The sequence below is a fragment of the Oryctolagus cuniculus genome, chromosome 7 (genome assembly GCF_964237555.1).
Source record: "Oryctolagus cuniculus chromosome 7, mOryCun1.1, whole genome shotgun sequence".
NCBI classification, from domain to species: Eukaryota; Metazoa; Chordata; class Mammalia; order Lagomorpha; family Leporidae; genus Oryctolagus; species Oryctolagus cuniculus.
In genome coordinates, this window is record NC_091438.1 from 79,544,104 (window position 1) to 79,562,502 (window position 18,399).

The window sequence follows — 18,399 nt, forward strand, 5'->3', positions numbered from 1 at the left end:
TAAATTTGAGACTTTTTGGCTATATATAATAAATATAAAAATCTTTTCATTTAAAATTTTTAATTTTAACAGATTCAGTGTGATTTGTAAATACAATTTTTTTTAAAGATTTATTTATTTGTAAGGAAGAATTACAGAGAGGCAGAGGCAGAGAGAACCATCCACTGGTTCACCCCCAAATGGCTGCAACAGCCGGTGCTGTACTGATCCGAAGTCAGGAGCCAGGAGTCTCTTCTAGGTCTCCCAAGCAGGTGCAGGGGCTCAGCAACTTGGGCCATCTTAATTCTGTTTTCCCAGGCCAAAGCAGAGAGCTGGATTGGAAATGGAGCAGCCAGGACTTGAACCGGCACCCATATGGGATGCTGGCACTGGAGGCATTGGCTCCACCTGCTCTGCCATAGCACTGGCCTCTGTAGATACAATTCTAAGAAGATAGTATTTCCTTCCTGCCTTCCTCCCTTCTTCATTCCTTCTCTCTCTCTTTTTTTTTTTTTTTTTTTTTGGTTTTGAAATAACATATTTTAAGTTTATATTACAGTAAAAAGGCCTAATATTTCACAGAGTAAGTTTGACAGTAAAAACCAAAAAGAACCTAGTTTATTATGAATATAGATAATGACTGTCAACAATAATTGAATGGAAAAATGACCATTTCACTTGTGTACAGTAAATTTTAAAGTAATCACACATCATTAAAGCTATAGTAGTACAGCATTCTTAACCATTGGTTTGGCAAAGGTATGAAACAAAATGTGTTGTTTTTTAAAGATTTATTTATTTGAGAAGCAGAGTTACTGACTTTCAGAGACAGCTCAGTGTTCCATCTAGCAGTTCACTCCCCAAATGGCTACTACAACAGCCAGAGCAGGGCTGATTTGGAGCCAGGAGCTTTTTCCAGGTCTCATAGGTAGGTGCAGGGATCCAGGCACTTGGGTTGTCTTCTGTTTTCCCAGGCCATTAGCAGGAAGCTGGATCAGAAGTGGAGCAGCTGGGACTTGAATTGGCACCCGTATGGGAGCTGGCACCACAGAGGAGGCTTAACCTAGTAAGCCGCAGCGCTAGCCCCCACCCCCCACAAAGTTTTATAAAACTATATTTGAGACTTTTTAAAAAAAATTTTATCTCCCACATATAAGGGAGAACATGTGGCATTTGTCTTTGTGTATCAGGCTTATGTTACTCAACATGATGTCTTCCAGTTGCATCCATTTTGCTGCAAATGGTGGAATTTCTTTTTTTTTTACAGTTGAATAATATTCCATTGTATGAATATGCCACATATTCTTTATCCATTCATCTGGTGATGGACACTTTGGTTGATTCCACATTTTACCTGTTGTGAACAGTGATGCTATAAACATGGTGGTGCAGGTATCTCTTTGATACACTGTGTTCAAGTCTTTGTGTATATACCCAGTGGTGGGGTTGCTGGATCATACGGCAAGTCTGTTACTAGTTTTTAAAGAAATCTCCACACTATTTTCCACAGTAGCTGCACTATTTATATTCCTACTGGTAGTGTCTAAGTGTTCCTCTTTGCTCACATCTTTGCCAGCATTTGTTACTCTCTCTCGGATTTTAGCCATTCTGACAGGAATGAGGTGATACTTCATTGTGGTTTTGATTTCCATTTCCCTGATGGTTAGTGATGTTGAGCATTTTCTGCATATATTTACTGGCCGTTTGTATTTCTTTTGAGAACTGTTTATTGAAGTCCTTTGCCCATTTCTCAACTGGATTGATATTTTGTTGTTGCGTTTTTTGAGTTGCTGACGTATTTGGGATATTAATCCTTTGTCAGATAGGTGGTTTGCAAATGTGTTTTCCCATTCTAATGGCTATCTCTTCACACTATTGGTCTTTTCCTTTGCTGTGCAAAAGCTTCTGAGTTTGATATAGTCCTTTGTTTAGTTTTGCTTTTGTATCTTGTGCTTTGGGGGGTCTTGTCCAAGAAGACTTCCCTCACACCAGTGTCTTGGAGTGTTTCCCCTACAGTTTCTTCCAGCAACTTCATAGTCTCAGGTCTTAAATTTACATCTTTGATCCATCTTGAGTTGATTTTTGTATATGGTGAGTGATAAGGCTCTAATTTCATTCTCCTGTGTAAATACACATCCAGCTTTGCTAGCACCATTTGTTAAAGAGATTATTCTTACTCCACTGTTTGGTATGAGCACTTTTGTCAAAAATCAGTTGGCTGTATGTATGTGGATTAATTTCTTGGCCCTCTATTCTGTACCTCTGATCTATCAATTTTTATGCCAATGCCATGTTGTTTTAATTACATTAGCTTTGTAGTATGCTTGGAAGTTGGATATTGTGATGCCTCCAGCTTGACTTTTCTTGTTCAGGATTGCCTTGAATATTCTGCATCTTTTGTGATTCAATGTGAATTTTAAGATTGCTTTTTCTAATTCTGTAAACAATGTCATTGGTATTTTATAGGGATTGCTTTGAATCCGTAGACTGCTTTAGGTAGGTAGACATTTTAATGATATTGATTCTTCCAGTCTGTGAACAAGGAATCTATTTGCATTGTTTTGTGTCCTTGATGATTTCTTTCATCAGTGTTTGATAATTTTAATTTTAGAGATCTTTCACTTCTTTGGTTAAATTTATTCCTAAATATTTTTTCTTGGCTGTTGTGAATGGGGTTTCTTTATTGATTTTATGTGTTCATTAGCATACAAAAAAAGCTTCTGTTTTTGATATGTTTATTTTGTAACCTGCAAATGTTACTGAATTGGTTTACCAGTTGTTTGTTTGTTTTTTTAAAGATTTTTATTTATTTGAGAAGTAGAGTTATAGATAGTGAGAGGGAGAGACAGAGAGAAAGGTCTTCCTTCTGTTGGTTCACTCCCCAAATTGCCTCAAAGGCCGGAACTGTGCCGATCCGAAGCCAGGAGCCAGGTGCTTCTTCTGGGTCTCCCATGTGGGTGCTGGGGCTCAAGGACTTGGGCCATCTTCTACTGTTTGCCAGGCCACAGCAGAGAGCTGGATTGGAAGAGGAGCAGCTAGGACTAGAACCAGCACCCATATGGGAAGCCAGCCCTGCCGGCAGAGGAGTAACCTACTGAGCCACAGCATTGGCCCCGTGGTTTACCAATTCTAACAGCAGTTTGCTGGAGTGTTGAGGTTTTTCCATTCACAACAATATTTCATGGATAATTTGACTTCCTCTTTTCCAATTTTGATACCCTTTCTTTTCCCCTCCCTAATTGCTGTTGCTAAAACTTCCAGTACAATATCGAGTAAGAAAGGTGAAAGTGGAATCCTTGTCTTGTTCCAGATCTGAGGAAATGCTTTCAGCTTTTCCCCATTCAGTATGCTATTGGCTGTTGGTTTGTGGAATAGCCTTTATAATTTTGAGAAATGTTTCTTCTATGCCTAATTTATGGAGGGTTCTTTTTTATCATGAAGAGATATTGAATATTATCAAATGCTATCTCTGCATCTATTGATGACTATATGGTTTTTGTTCTTCATTCTGTTGTGATTTATGATGTTTGTTGATTTGTGAATATTGAACCGTCCTTGAATTTCTGTGATAAATCTCACTTGATTGTGATGTATTATATTTTTGATATGGTTTTGGATTTGATTTGCTATTTTGTCGAGACTCTTTGCATCTGTGTTCAGTAAGGATATAGGTCTGTAATTTTTTTTTTTTTTGATGTTGTGTCTTTGTTTAGATTTGGTATAAAAGTAAAGCTGGCCTCATAAAAAGAGTTTGGCAGAGTTCCATCCTGTTCAATATTTTGGAATAGTTTGAAGAGTACTAGAGTTACTTCCTTTTTAAATGTTTTATAGAATTCAGTAGTAAAGCCTTCAAGTAAAGCCTTCCTGGATTTGTCTTTCATGGAAGACTTTTGATAACTGCTTGAATCCCATTGCTTGTTATGGTCTGTTTAGGTTGTCTATCTTGATTTAATCTTTTTAAAGGATTTATTTTATTTATTTGACAGTTGCAGAGAGAGGTAGACACACACACACACATACTCACACTCATACACACTAACACACACACACACACACAGAGAAGGAAGAGGAGGAGGAGAAAAAGAGAGGTCTTCCATCCGTTGGTTCACTCCCCAAATGGCCGCAATGGCCGGAGTTGAGCCTCCTCTGGGTCTCCCACGCAGGTTTGGGGGACCAAGGACTTGGGCCATCTTCCATGGCTTTCTGAGGTCATAGCAGAGAGTTGGATAGGAAGTGGAGTAGCCAGGACTAGAACCAGTGCCCTTATGGGATGCTGGCACTGCAGGTGGTGCTTTAACCTGCTATGCCACAGCACCAGCTCCTTGATTTAATCTTGGTAGGTTATATGAATCTGGGAATTTATCCATTTCTTTGAAATTCCACTTTATTAGCATATAGTTCTTAATAGTAGTTTCTTATGATGCTTTGTATTTTAGTAGTATTGATGATAAAGTCTCCCTTTTCATCTCTAATTTTATTTGAGTTTTTTCTTTGTTAGTCTGGCTAGAGGTTTATCTCTTGTGTTTATCTTCTCAAAACACCAACTTTTTGTTTTGTTGATCTTCAATTTTTTTTTAAGTTTCAACTTTATTTCTGCTCCAATTCTTATTATTTCATGCTTCCTGCTGATTTGGGGTTTAGTTCTTGTTTTTCTAAGTCTTCAAGATGCATCATTAGATCTTTGAGACATTTCTCTTTTTTTTTCATGTAAGCACTTAATGTTATTAACTTACCTTTTAACACTGCTTTTTTTTTTTTAAGCAGAAATTTTTATTTCCAAGCTTTTCAAACATTAAAACACAAAGTATCCTAAAAGTGTCCCACATTAACTCAAAGGCACATCATCAAAGTAGAACATTTGTAACATGAAGAATTATTTTAGGTTATAATATTTTCACATTACATTGTTTTTAACCATTTGCAATGATCTGTATGTAGGTCACATTTTAAATGGCATTTTTTAAAAGTATGGTTACAGCTATAAAGTAAGTGAACTTAAGACAAAGATCAAATCTGCTTCACACACAGAATGGGGCAACCTAATACACAACATAACATTAATCTTTCCAAACAAATTTGCTATGAAACATCTCCCTCATTCAGTGTTAAAAGTGAAACAGTTTTCTCATTTAGAAAAATCAAGACATCATTTGCTTAGTAAAACCTACTCTGCCCCTTAATTTTATATTTTCTTAGTGATTGTAAATTCATGAGAAAAAAATTTTATGGTATAAAAAACTTAGAAATATTCACTTGTTTAATAAACAAAAATGTTTTTCTTCCTGAAATGTAAATAGCACATACAACATATTCTAGGCTTAGAAACACCAGACATTTTCACAGAGGATGTGTGACTTGGTATATTTGGTGGTAAAGGTTTTGTTTATCTTAATATACAGCACTTCACCCCACCACTCAGGCCATTATTATTGAAAACTCTACTCGTTCACTGGATTCTGTTATTTAAGTAGAAACTCATTCCTTTCTGTAGGTCTTTGGAAGTCTGAAATGTCTAAAAGTCGTTTGGCTGCAGAAAATGTCTTCTAGAAACTTGGAGGCAGTCATTCGTCATTGTGCTTGAAGGCATTCCTCAGTGAACTTCTTCCCTACGGTCCTCAGAGTAAAGCACACCAGAAGGGGTTGCTTCCGGCTGGCTCGCCCTCCCGCTGGGTTTCCTTGCTACAGGTTCTGCATGCAGTACTGCTGAAGCTCACCTGGCGTCTGGGAGACCTCGATCCTCTCCACGTTGGCCTGGAGCTTCAGCTGCTCCACCACGCTGCATGGCACTCATGCTGGCCCTGGAAGACAGGGCGGCTGTGCTGCCTCCGTTGGCGGCTGATATGTTTTGTTTTCATTTTCACTTATTTCAAGAAATTTTTTAATTTCCTTTTTAAATTTCTTCAGTGACCCATTGATCATTCAGTAACATGTTGTTGAATTTCCAAGATTTTACGAGTGTTCAGTTGTTGTTGATTTTTATGATTGCTATGGCTTCTTGCTGAATTGGACTTTTTATCAAAAAATATATCCTTCTTTATCTTTTTCTACAGTTTTGAATTTAAAGTCTATTTTATCTGATATCAGGATAGCTATGGCTGCTTGCTTTTGGTTTCAAGTTACCTGATCTTTTTCTGACCCTTCACTTTTAGTCTGTGTGTATCTTTGTGAAGTGAGTTTCTTATAGGCAGCATATAGTGGAGTTGGGGTTTTTTTCACCTCCTCCCATTCAACCAACCTGTCTTTTCAATTCATTTACATTCAAGGGTAGTATAGACAGATAACAATTAACACCTGTCATGTGGTTGATTGGATAATGATTCTACCTGCTCTTGTGAATTTCTTGAAAGGCTAGTTTGGTGATGGTGAATTCTCTTGTTTTTGGTTATCTGGAAAATACTTATTTTCTCCTTTACTTTTAAAGGATAGCTGTAATGGATATAATATTCTTGGTTGAAAGTTTTTTTCTTTTAAAATCTTGACTATATCCTCCCATTTTGTTGTGGCCTGTAGGGTTCCCACTGAGAAGTCTGATGGTAATCTAATTGTTTCTCCTTTATAGAATGTGTTGCTTTTCTCTTACTGTCTTTAGGATTCTTGTCTTAAAAAGTTTTTGACAATTTGACAACGATATGCCTTGGAGAACACTTTTTTGGTTGAATGTGCTTGGGGTTCTTTGATCTTGTATCTGATTGTCCCTGTTTCTTTCAAGACCTGCGAAATTTTCAGCTATTTCATTTAGCAGATTCTCAATGCCTTTTTCCTTTCATTCTCCTTCAGGAATACCTATAATACGAAAATTTGGACATTTAGTGGAATCTCATATTTTGCATAGACTTTCTTCATTCTTTTAAATTATTTTCTCTTTATTTTTGTCTGATTGGGTTATTTCAAAATTCTTGAGCTCGAGGTCAAAATTCTTTCCTCCACTTGGATATTCTGCTGTTAAAGTTCTCAGTTATATTCTTTACTTCACGAATTGGAGATTTCATCTCAAATTTCTCTTTGGTTCTTTTTAAGATTTTTTATTTCTTTATTTGAAAGTCAGAGTTATACAGAGAGAGGAGAGGCAGAGAGAGAGGTCTTCCATCCGCTGGTTCAGTCCCCCAGCTGGCCACAATGGCCGGAGCTGCGCTGATTCGAAGGCAGGAGTGTCTTCCTGGCCTCCCACATGGGTGCAGGGGCCCAAGGACCCAGGCCATCCTCCACTGCTCTCCCAGGCCACAGCAGAGAGCTGGATCAGAAGTGGAGCAGCCAAGACCTGAACTGGCGCACAAATTGGGTGCCGGCACCTCCGGCGGCAGCCTCACTCTTTCTGCCATGGTGCCGGCCGCTATTTGGTTCTTCTTAATGAGTTCTGTTTCCTTAGTAATATTTTCATTCATGTCACTCACTGATTCCCCCATTTCCTTAATCTATCTGTATTCTTTTCATCCTCTTCAGTTTCCTTACAATCATTAATTTGAATTCTGTATCTCTCAGTTCATGGATTTCCTTCAGCTCAGGATCTAATTCTGGAGAATTATTGTGTTCTTTTGGAGGCATTATGCTACCTTGCTTCTTCCTGTCTCCTGTGTCCCTACGTTTACGTCTGCCCACCTGGTGTACTCATCTCTTCTTTATGGAGTAGATTTTATTGGAAAAGAGGTTATGGTTTAGCTGGAATGCAGGGTATCACTTGGCTTGTTGTTTTGGCTTTGATTCTGGGTGAGCCCAGGAGTATACTCTGAGTGATTTCTTTAGTCTTAATCAGTGTCAGCTGTGTCTGTAAAGGACGCAGTGGTTTAGTCTGCTACAGTTCCTTAGGATAGAAGTGTGGCTTTGAGATGAATAAAGGTTTCCTTGGCTGTGTGTCTTTGGTCCACAGAATTTGGTGTCAGTCTCCCTGACGAATGTAATAGCTAGGGCCTTGTTCTTGGTGCTGAAGGAGACAAGTGTGGCTTCCCCTTGTCCTTGTGTCAAGCCTGAGTGATGCCAGGGCTTGTGATGCCAACTGCTGTAGCTCTAGACTGTGTGATATGTAGATAGACCCTTACTCAGGTCCTGCTGGAGAACCCAACTGTTTGCTGTGGTGTATAATACCATAGGTGATGTGAACTGAACCCTGTTCCAGTCCTACAGAATAACTACGAAGTATACAGGAGATACCACTCTGGGGGGTGTAAATCCAGAGAGGAGAAATGCAGGTACATTCTTCCCTGTGTCCACTGGGTAGATTCCAGTGGCATCCCAGGAAAGTTAGAACAACTTGTTAGACTCTTGATGTTGCAAGGTATAGTGGAATTGTTACCCAGATCTCTCAGGGTGGGAGTGATTTTCTTAATGGGCTGCTTCTGGTGTTAGGCCCCAGAAGCTAAGGTGAATCCTTCTGGCTCATTGGAGTGTATGAGTGTAGCTCTGGGGCTAATGTCCAAAAACTCCCACAGTTGCAGGATGTGGGGGATCTGTACTTTGCTTCACATGTTGCCCTGATTCTATGATGCTGGTAGGAGCAGAACAGGGGCATGCTGCATGACTTCTCACTGCGGAGTGTAGTGCTCTGAAGGTGGGGGAAGGAGGGAAAGCGATGCAGCTTTCCTGCTCCATGCCAGGCAGTTGCTTAGACTCCAGTCAGCTTTCTGCACTGAAGTAAAAGTTAGTGGATGACTGTGGCATTCCCTCTTAGCTCAACCTGTGAGCGGCAGGGTGTGTGACAGTTTCTGCCTACCTTGATGTGATGAGTTGGTGGCTTGCAGTTGGCTGTGCCATGCAGTTGGCTGTGCCACGCAGCCGGCTGCACTGGTGTCTCTTCTTTCCTTGTCTTTTTTTTTTTTTCTTCACTTCTTTGCTAAAAATTTCCATCAGACCCCTGGAATCAGACCCCTGGAAATTTGGTCCTTACTTTTGTTCTTTTCATATCCATAGTCCATGCATAGTTTCTTCATGATTTGTTTTCTATAAACTTTTTATAGACCTTTTCTTTTTTTTATGTGTATTTGCACTTCTAGATTTAATTCTGAAGCCATTCTGAATTGTCAGTGTTTCATTTCTAAAATACATTCATGTCTTCTCAATATGTTTAAAATGTTTTTGGAAATTAATAGACATTTACAGAAAATTTGAGCAGGGTAGTGTAGTGTGTTCCCATATTCTCTCATTTTCTTTTAACAGCTTATGTTAGATATTTGCATTTGTTGCAGTTAATAAACCAACTTTTTTTGTGTTAACTAATTGAAGAGTATAATTTATTCAGATCTTCTTAGTTTTTACCTAATGTTCTTCTGTTCATGATACCACATCACATTTACTTGTCATTTCTTTTTAGACTCCTAAAAACTTTGTCATTTATGGCCTTATTTGTTTTGAGGAGTGTTGATCCAGATGTATTGTAGAATTTTCCTCTTTTGGAATTTGATCATGACTTGAATGTGTAAATTTTTGGGAGGATATGTTTGACATTTTAGTATTCAACTCTTTAAAATCATGCTGTGGTAAAACCAGCTATACCAGTTGCTTCGTATATTTTCTTGTATTCCCTCCCAGCACTTATGAAAATAATTTTCTAATTATTTTATTCTTTGTAAGGTATGGAATTAAAGGTATTTTTTAAAAAGATTTTATTTATTTATTTGAGAGGTAGAGTTACAGACAGTGAGAGGGAGAGACAGAGAGAAAGGTCTTCCCTCCGTTGGTTCCCCCCCAAATGGCCACTATGGCCAGCGCTGCGCCGATCTGAAGCCAGGAGCCAGGTGCTTCTTCTTGGTCTCCCATGTGGGTGCAGGGCCCAAGCACCTGGGCTGCCCTCCACTGCCCTCCCAGGCCTCAGCAGAGAGTTGGACTGGAAGAGGAGCAGCGGGGACTAGAACCTGGTGCCCATATGGAATGCTGGTGCCGTGGGCAGAGGATTAACCAAGTGAGCCATGGCGCCGGCCCCTAAAGGTATTTTTAATTAAATTTAAGAATCTCTTTTACAAATATGTCTAACTTCTGTCATTAGAAAGATGAAAGATAAAAAGTATTGGCAAGAGTGTGCAGAAAAGAGAACCCTTGTGCATTGTTTGTGGGAATGTAAATTAAGGTATCCATTGTAGGTAACCAGAATGGAGGCTCCCCAGAAAATAAAAAAGTAGAATTACTATATCACCCATCAGTCCCACATCTGGGAACCTGTCCAAAGGAATTGAAATGAGTACGCTGACGGCCGGCGCCGTGGCTCAATAGGCTAATCCTCCACCTTGCGGCGCCGGCACACCGGGTTCTAGTCCCGGTCGGGGCGCCGGATTCTGTCCCGGTTGCCCCTCTTCCAGGCCAGCTCTCTGCTATGGCCAGGGAGTGCAGTGGAGGATGGCCCAGGTGCTTGGGCCCTGCACCCCATGGGAGACCAGGAAAAGCACCTGGATCCTGGCTCCTGCCATCGGATCAGCGCGGTGCGCCGGCTGCAGCGGCGGCCATTGGAGGGTGAACCAACGGCAAAAGGAAGACCTTTCTCTTTCTGTCTCTCTCACTGTCCACTCTGCCTGTCAAAAAAAAAAAAAAAAAAAAAAAAAAAAAAATGAGTACGCTGACAAGATCACTGCTGTGTTCATTTCAGCATTATTTATAACAGCTAAGATAATGGAAACAACTGAGATGTCTATCATTGATGAATTGATAAGCACTGGAATACTATTAACCATTTTTTTTTTAAAAAAATTGTAATTTATTTGAGATGTAGAGTTACAGACGGAGGGAGAGAGAGAGAGAGATCTTCCTTCTGTTGGTTCACTCCCCAAATGGCTGCAGTGGCCACAGATGAGCCGATCAGAAGCCAGGAGCTTCTTCCAGGTCTTCCACTTGGGTGCAGAGGCCTGAGCACTTGGGCCATCTTCCACTGTTTTCCCAGGCTCCAGGCAGAGCTGGATCAGAGGAGGAACAGCCAGGACACGAACCGGCACCCATTTGGGATGCCAGCACCTACAGGCAGAGGCTTTGCCTGCTACACCACAGTGCCAGCTTAGCATTTTTTTTTAAGGGAATTCTATCATTTGCAACAGCATGGATATATCTGGAGGACATATGCTAAGTGAGATAAGCCAAGCAGGTAAAGACAGATGCTTAACAGAAGTTGAGAGTGGATTGATGTTTACCTGGATTTGGGTGGGGAAAGAGTTGTTGATCAAGGTGTTAAAGATGTTGTTTAGGTAGGAGGAATGAACTTTAGTGAGCTATTGTATAGAATGGTGGCTATAATAATTACTAATGCATTGTATATTTCAAATTTACTTAAAGTAGATTTCAAATGTTTTCATTACAAGCGGTAAGTGTAAGGTAATTTGTGTTTCAGTCATAGCACAAAGTAAACACATATCAAAATATTACATGGTATCCCATAAAGATATGATACATACAGTTATTGTTTGTCAAACTAAAAATAAAATCTTAAATAAAAGTTTCAGAAATGTGTCTTCTGACATTGGTACTGGTTTGAGGCCAGTGTTTTGGCACATTGAGTTAAAATGCTGCTTTTGTTGCCAGCATCCCAACTAGAGTGCTGGTTTGAGTACTGGCTACTCTGCTTCCAGTGCAGCTTCCTGATAATGTGTCTGGGAAGGTAGGAGATGATGGCCCATGTATTTGGGACCCTGCCACTCATGTGGGATATCTGGATGGAGTTCCTGGCTCATGATTCCTGTCTGGTCTAGACCTCACTCTTGCAACCATTTGGGGCGTGAGCTAACAGATGAATCCAACCCTCTACCTGCATCCCCTCACCCCTGTTACTCCACCATTCAATTAAATCAATTTTTAAAAAATTTGCTGGTTTGGTTTTTGTGGCAGCAAATACAAATTAGGAGTTTTCTGAAGGTTTTTGTGATATAACTGAACAGAGTAAGAAAAAAAGGAAAATAGCTAAAATTGATACGTGTGTATAGTGTTTGCTTTCATTTTTTAATTGTGTTAAAATGTACATTACAACATTTATCATTTTAACTGCTGGTAAGCATACAATTCCATGGCATTAAGTACGTTTATGTTTTTAGGCAACCATGTTTATTATATATCCTTGTATATGTAGTAGTCTAAGAGCTGCCACAACAAAATACACACATACTGGTGGCTTAAAGAATAGAAATTTGTTTTCTCACAGTTCTGAAGACTGGAGGGTTAATATCAAGATGTTAGTAGATTTGGTTTCTCCTGGGGTCTGTGTCCTTACAGATGGTCTTTCCTCTATGTTTATGCTTAATGTGTCTCTTTTTATTAGAACACCAGTCAAACTGGATTAGGAGCCCATCCTTATGGCCTCATCTAACTTTATTACCTCCTGAATGGCCCTGTCTCCAAGTATAGACATATTGAGGGTTAGGGTTTCAGTATGATTTTTTTGGAGTTGGGATGAGGTGCAAATCAGTCTTTCACATCCTTTATGTAGCAGTGCTTCTAATTTATTTCCTTGAGAACCTGTCATCTACAGTACATTAGGCTCCTGCAGTTGCTGTAACGGATTTCCACAAACTGGGCGGCTTAAAACAACAAATTTATTCTCTATTCTGGAGGCCTGAAGTCTGAAATCAGTATTTCTGGCCCAAAATAAAGGTGTTGACAGGGCTGTTCTGTCCCTGGAGGCTCTGGAGGAGAATCCATTCCTTGCTACTTCCTGACACTGGTAGCTGCTGGCATTCTTGGTTGTGGATACATGCCTCCATTCTTTTTTGACAGAGTGGATAGTGAGAGAGACAGAGAGAAAGGTCCTCCATTCTTGAATGCCAGCATTTAAAAATCTTTCTGCTTGGGCCGGCGCCGCGGCTCACTAGGCTAATCCTCCACCTAGCGGCGCCGGCACACCGGGTTCTAGTCCCGGTCGGGGCGCCGGATTCTGTCCCGGTTGCCCCTCTTCCAGGCCAGCCCTCTGCTGTGGCCAGGGAGTGCAGTGGAGGATGGCCCAAGTGCTTGGGCCCTGCACCCCATGGGAGACCAGGAAAAGCACCTGGCTCCTGGCTCCTGCCATCGGATCAGCGCGGTGCGCCGGCCGCAGCGCGCCGGCCGCGGCGGCCATTGGAGGGTGAACCAACGGCAAAGGAAGACCTTTCTCTCTGTCTCTCTCTCTCACTGTCCACTCTGCCTGTCAAAAAAAAAAAAAAAAAAAAAAACACCTTTCTGCTCTATCTTCTCATTACCTTCTCTGTATGTAGTCGCATATTCCCCACACCGTTAACAAGTATACGTGAGATTGCATTTAGGGTTCATCTAGATAATCTGTGATCCTTAATATCTTCAAAGACCTTTTCTCCTCACCTCCCCCACCCCAACCCCAGACAGGATAACAGTCATAGGTTCTAGAGATTACAGTGTAAATATCTTTTGTGGGACCATTTTTTAGCCCGTTATTCTCAATAATTTATGGTAGACTTTGGCTCTCACTTTGAATTATACATTAGTTTGTAAGAGGTCCTAATGTCCAGTTACTGGTGGGTGGGAGTTGAGGGCGTTGAGGGTAGAGAGAGTATTTTCCTCTTTTCTAGGCACTTTAGACCCTTTTGGGTTTATAGATCTCTGTGTTTGGTCCCCAAAACAACATCAGCATGCAAATTCTTAGGCTCCCACCTGCACCCACTAAATTAGAAACTCTGGAGGAAGGACATAGCAGTTTGTGCTTAATAAGCCTTCCAGGTGATTCTGCTGCACATTAAAGTTTCAGAACTACTTGTCCAAATTATTGACATGAGTAGTACTAACACTGTATTTGCTTTCCAATCCTTTTCTCTTTAAGCTGAATACTTAAATTAGCCTAATGTTTCAGACACACAAACATTGTTTTCTGTAGGGATAGAAACATTTAGTACCAAAATGTTGATACTGCTTAATCAGTGAAATTAATTAAAACATGCAATAAAAGATTATATGAGGCTTTTAATCAGTTTGTTTTAAGCTTTTTTATTTATTTGAAAGGCAGAGAGAAACAGAGAAATGATTTCCCCTCTGCTGGTTTACCATCCAAGTGCCCACACTAGCCAGGGCTGACTAGGGACAGGCTGAAGCTAGGAATCAGGAACTCAGTTTGGGTTTGCCACATGGATGATAGGGACACAACTACTTGAGCCATTCCCAGCTCCCTCCCAAGGTGTGCATTAGCAGGATGCTGGAATCATGAATGCAGCAAGGACTCAAAGCAGGCACTCCTATGTGGGATGCAGTCCAAGTGGCTTATTTTTTTTTTTTTTAAGAATTATTTTATTTATTTGAAAGAGTTAGAGAGGTAGAGCCAGAGAGAGCGAGTGAAATCTTCCATTTTGCTGGTCACTCCCCATTTGCCCGCAAAGACTGGAGCTTTGCCGATCCAAAGTCAGGATGCAGGAGCATCTTCTGGGTCTCCCATGGGGGCGCAGGGGCCTAAGGACTTGGGCCATCTTCTACTGCATCCCCAGGCCATAGCAGAGAGCTGAATTGGAAGTGGAGCAGCCAGGACTCGAACCTGTGCCCATGTGGGATGCTGGTGTTGCAGGTTGGGGCTTTAACCCCCTGTGCTGCAGCACCGGCCCCCCAAGTTGCTTCTTAACTGCTAGACCAAATGGCTGCCTGCCCCTTCTCACTTTCACTTAGATGAAGTTATTCCATGAAGTAATAGTAGCATATGCAGAGTGATCATATTTTTTCCCTCTAGTCCTTGAAAATGTGAGTTAAACTCATTAGCCTGAGTTTTAACTTGTATTTTATATTCTAAGTACATTTTGGGATGCAATAGAAAAATTTATCAAACATATTATATTTTAGCTATGTGCCAGGTAATGAAATTGATGAAATAAATGAAGCCCTGTTCTCACTGTGTTCACACTATGGTGTAGTTCAGGAAATACACAAGTAAACAGGGTTGATATAGAACTTTGACCACTTGCTTTTGAGATCTAACTGTACATGCTGAAGAAATTTGAGTGATCTGCCAGGGTTGCTGAGCTAAATATTAAAAGTAAAAAGGTGGTGGCAAAGTTAGAAACAGGAAGTAGTTCCAGTAGATAGTTAGAATTCATCATGTGAAAAGGCATGACTGCTCAGAGATCATAGGACCATTTTGAGAATTGAAGAGATGTAGTATGATGGAAACATACTGTGCTTGAAGGTAGCTAAAGCTGGGATTATTGATTATTACTATTGAATTTGAAGCCCAGAGACGACATGTTCAGGATAGACAATATAAAAGGATTATTCATATTTCTAGGAAAGACAAGTTTGAGATGATACTGAGTTTGGGAAATTTGAGGTGATAGTGAGTTTGGGAGTAAAACACTACTTAAAACAATCTAGGCTTAGAATGGAAGTAAGCAGGTGGTGCCATGTTTGGAGAGAATTCAGAACAACAAGGAAGGAAAAGACGTGTGTTTAGGGTGGGACTGAGTTTTCAGAATTTGTGAAATGTAAAATTAGTAGGCAAATTTATGGCAAGTGTACTTTCAATATGTTGGGTCAGAAGTCATTTTATGCTAGATTTAGAATTAAATTGAGGAAGCAGTAGAGTATCAATAACATGTTATTGCCTGGAATAATAGTGTTTGACCTTTTTTTAAGTACCTAATCAGTGTTACCTATTATTATAATTACTTTTAGTATTTACTTCCATGTTATTATTGTATGTTGTTTTATGGTCTTAAGTTTACTGGTATGTACATAATAATTAAACTAACCTGGAAAGAAGTGTGTTTTATTATAATTGGCTCTCCATATCCTTGGATTTTCATCTATAGATTCAAAACATTTTGGACAAAAATTGTGTCTAAACTGAACATGTACAGATTTTTCTTACTGTCATTATTTCCTAACAAAACTGTAATGCTTATTTACAAAGCATTAATATTGTATTAAATATTGTAAGTAATTTGGAAATGCTTTATATGGAAGAATGTGTATAGGCTATGTGCAAATACTACATTTTATATTAAGAGACTTGAACATTTACAGATTTGCATATCCATGGTGTTTCTGCAACCAGTGCCCCACTGAGGGGACAACTATGTACTGATTTGTAACTATTGTCATTGGTGTACTATTAAATGAAAAAAAAATAGTACTTTCAGGAGTTTTTTGAGAACTAGAAAGTTTTTCATTCAAGTAGATTATTGTTCCTCAAAGAAAAGTCCCAAGCAGTAGTTTCCTGAGGGTTAAAGTCATCATGTTTTACTTGGGGCACTTTTTAAAACATGTTATACTGAGAAAAAAAATTGATTTGATTCGCTCTTTTAATTTAAAATAATAGTGTGTCACAGATGTCATTCATAGCTTGAAGCAAAAAACTAAGCAATGTTTTCTTTACATATATTCTTTCAGGTTTGATTTAATTTCGAATGAGATTGTTCTTGCAGCGAGATGTTAATAAGACAAAAACTAGGTAAGTAGGAGACTGTTTTGTTTAATGTTGCATTTCAAGGTAAGAATAGTACAAAACGTTTGTGTTTTAAAAATACACTTTCAAGTCGAGGATCAAAGAGTTTTTAATAATATTTTGAAGTACCAAGAATTGGCTTTTTGACACTCTTGGTCCAGTTGATTTGATAGGAGTAAAAATACAACTTTCAAATTATGGAACTAAATTGTTAGTGTTCCTTTTGTGTTGAGGTTACCTAAAGCATGTAAGTTTCCAATGATTGTTCCAATGTGTTAGAAAATTAAGTTGATATTTAGTTTAACCACATATTAAATTGTTCATCAGCTCAGTAAGAGATGTTAGGTTGCTCCATTAGTCTCTTCTTTAGCTGACATAGTATATGAGTAGTCTTTGCTTTTGTGAATTTTACTGTTATTTCTGTTAATGAAGTACTTCTACAGGTTGGTTAGATTTGCCAAATTGTGACTTTTTTCTGTTACATAGTGTTTAGAATTGTAAATTACTATTTAATATTTTTCTTGTGGATGTCTTTACTGAGTAACTTTCCTAATATTTCATTCTGATTAGCTTTCTAAGACTGCGGACTTTCAAAAATTAAATTGTGCTCATTTACTTTTGGCCTGCTGTGTGAAAGAAAGCTTTTCAATAGCATAAACTGTTGAAATGTTAACAAAATACATTTATTATCTATTGGTAAGTGAACATGCCTTCGGGTTATAAACATAGTAAAAAGAATACCCTGACAGAATTTTAATTAACTTGATCTTTCTGTATGTAAACTAACCATATGTTTCGGTTGTCAAAAATTTACTAATCTCAGCCAGCGCTGTGGCTCACTTGGCAATCCTCTGCCTGCAGCGCCGGCACCCTGGGTTCTAGTCCCGGTTGGGGCGCCGGATTCTGTCCCGGTTGCTCCTCTTCCAGTCCAGCTCTCTGCTGTGGCCCAGGAGGGCAGTGGAAGATGGCCCAAGTGCTTGGGCCCTGCACCCCCATGGGAGACCAGGACGAAGTGCCTGGCTGCTGGCTTTGGATCGGTGCAGCGCGCTGGCCGTGGTGGCCATCTAGGGAGTGAACCAACAGAAAAGGAAGACCTTTCTCTGTCTTCTAACTCTGCCTGTCAAAAAGTTTAAAAAAAATTTACTAATATCAATATTTATTTTAAAAAAGTTTAGGATGGGAAGTGCCGTAATTGAGTAATGTGCAGTTAAATAATATAATCTCAGTTGTTGGTTTAGGTGTACCTTGAGGCTATTTTATTGCTATTGTGTAATAGTAATGACAGTGGTAGTTTGAAGAGATTATAATATGCTGTCAATTCTTTTACGTAGTTTTCATGCCTTATTAATCATAGTACCCGCTATGTGAAGGGTTTGCCATACATAAGATTTTTATATTTTGATTAATAGTAAGCCATTTTTCTTTAGGAAGGATATTATTTATTTTTTTAGAATATTTTAGTTTTATTTTTATTATAGCAAATACTTGCTTCTACCAGTATAATTGCTTATATGAAAGTACATGGATTTCCGAATTTGCACCAAAATAAATTTATATTTTAATTCTATTTTCCATGATCCTTATTAAGTACACTTGTATCTTCTTGAAATGGGAAATAAAACAAACTTTTGTACTTTTTTAAAAAATTTATTTATTTGACAGAGTTAGACAGAGAGAGAAACAGAGAGAAAGGCCTTCCTTCCGGTGGTTCACTGCCCAAATGGCCCCCATGACCGGAGCTACGCCGATCCAAAGCCAGGAGCCAGGTGCTTCCTCCTGGTCTCCCATGTGGTTGCAGGGCCCAAGCACTTGGGCCATCCTCCACTGCCTTCCCGGGCCACAGCAGAGAGCTGGACTGGAAGAGGAGCAACCGGGACTAGAACCCGGCGCCCATATGGGATGCCGACACCGCAGGTGGAGGATTAACCAAGTAAGCCACGGCGCTGACCCAACTTTTGTACTTTTAGATCTTATAAGGATTTTATTTGTTAGTTAAATGTGTAATGTCTATTAGATCCTTTGTTCTGATTTCAAAGTGTGATATTGCTTATGAAATAAAGCTGGTTTACTTTGGCCATATTCTATCAAAATTA

At 39.5% G+C, this 18,399-nt stretch overlaps 1 protein-coding gene across 28 annotated transcripts in view; it reads left to right on the top strand.

The window, feature by feature from the left end:
* ZNF644 (zinc finger protein 644) overlaps positions 1 to 18,399 on the top strand; it is a 114,026-nt gene that overhangs the window by 24,838 nt on the left and 70,789 nt on the right. For 21 of the 28 annotated variants that reach the window (XR_011390582.1, XM_008264899.4, XM_008264904.4 and 18 more), the window contains one exon: positions 16,252 to 16,312. The exons of 1 other annotated variant lie outside the window; for it this stretch is intronic. Coding sequence is in view for 17 of the 27 variants with exons in the window: in XM_008264899.4 (XP_008263121.1) it covers positions 16,269 to 16,312 (44 nt within the window). In the remaining 10 variants the exon portion in view is untranslated. Of the gene's footprint in view, positions 1 to 16,251; positions 16,313 to 16,876; positions 17,003 to 18,399 lie in introns of all 28 variants that reach the window. 6 more of the 28 variants (XM_070078081.1, XM_070078070.1, XM_070078068.1 and 3 more) reach the window with 1 other exon arrangement.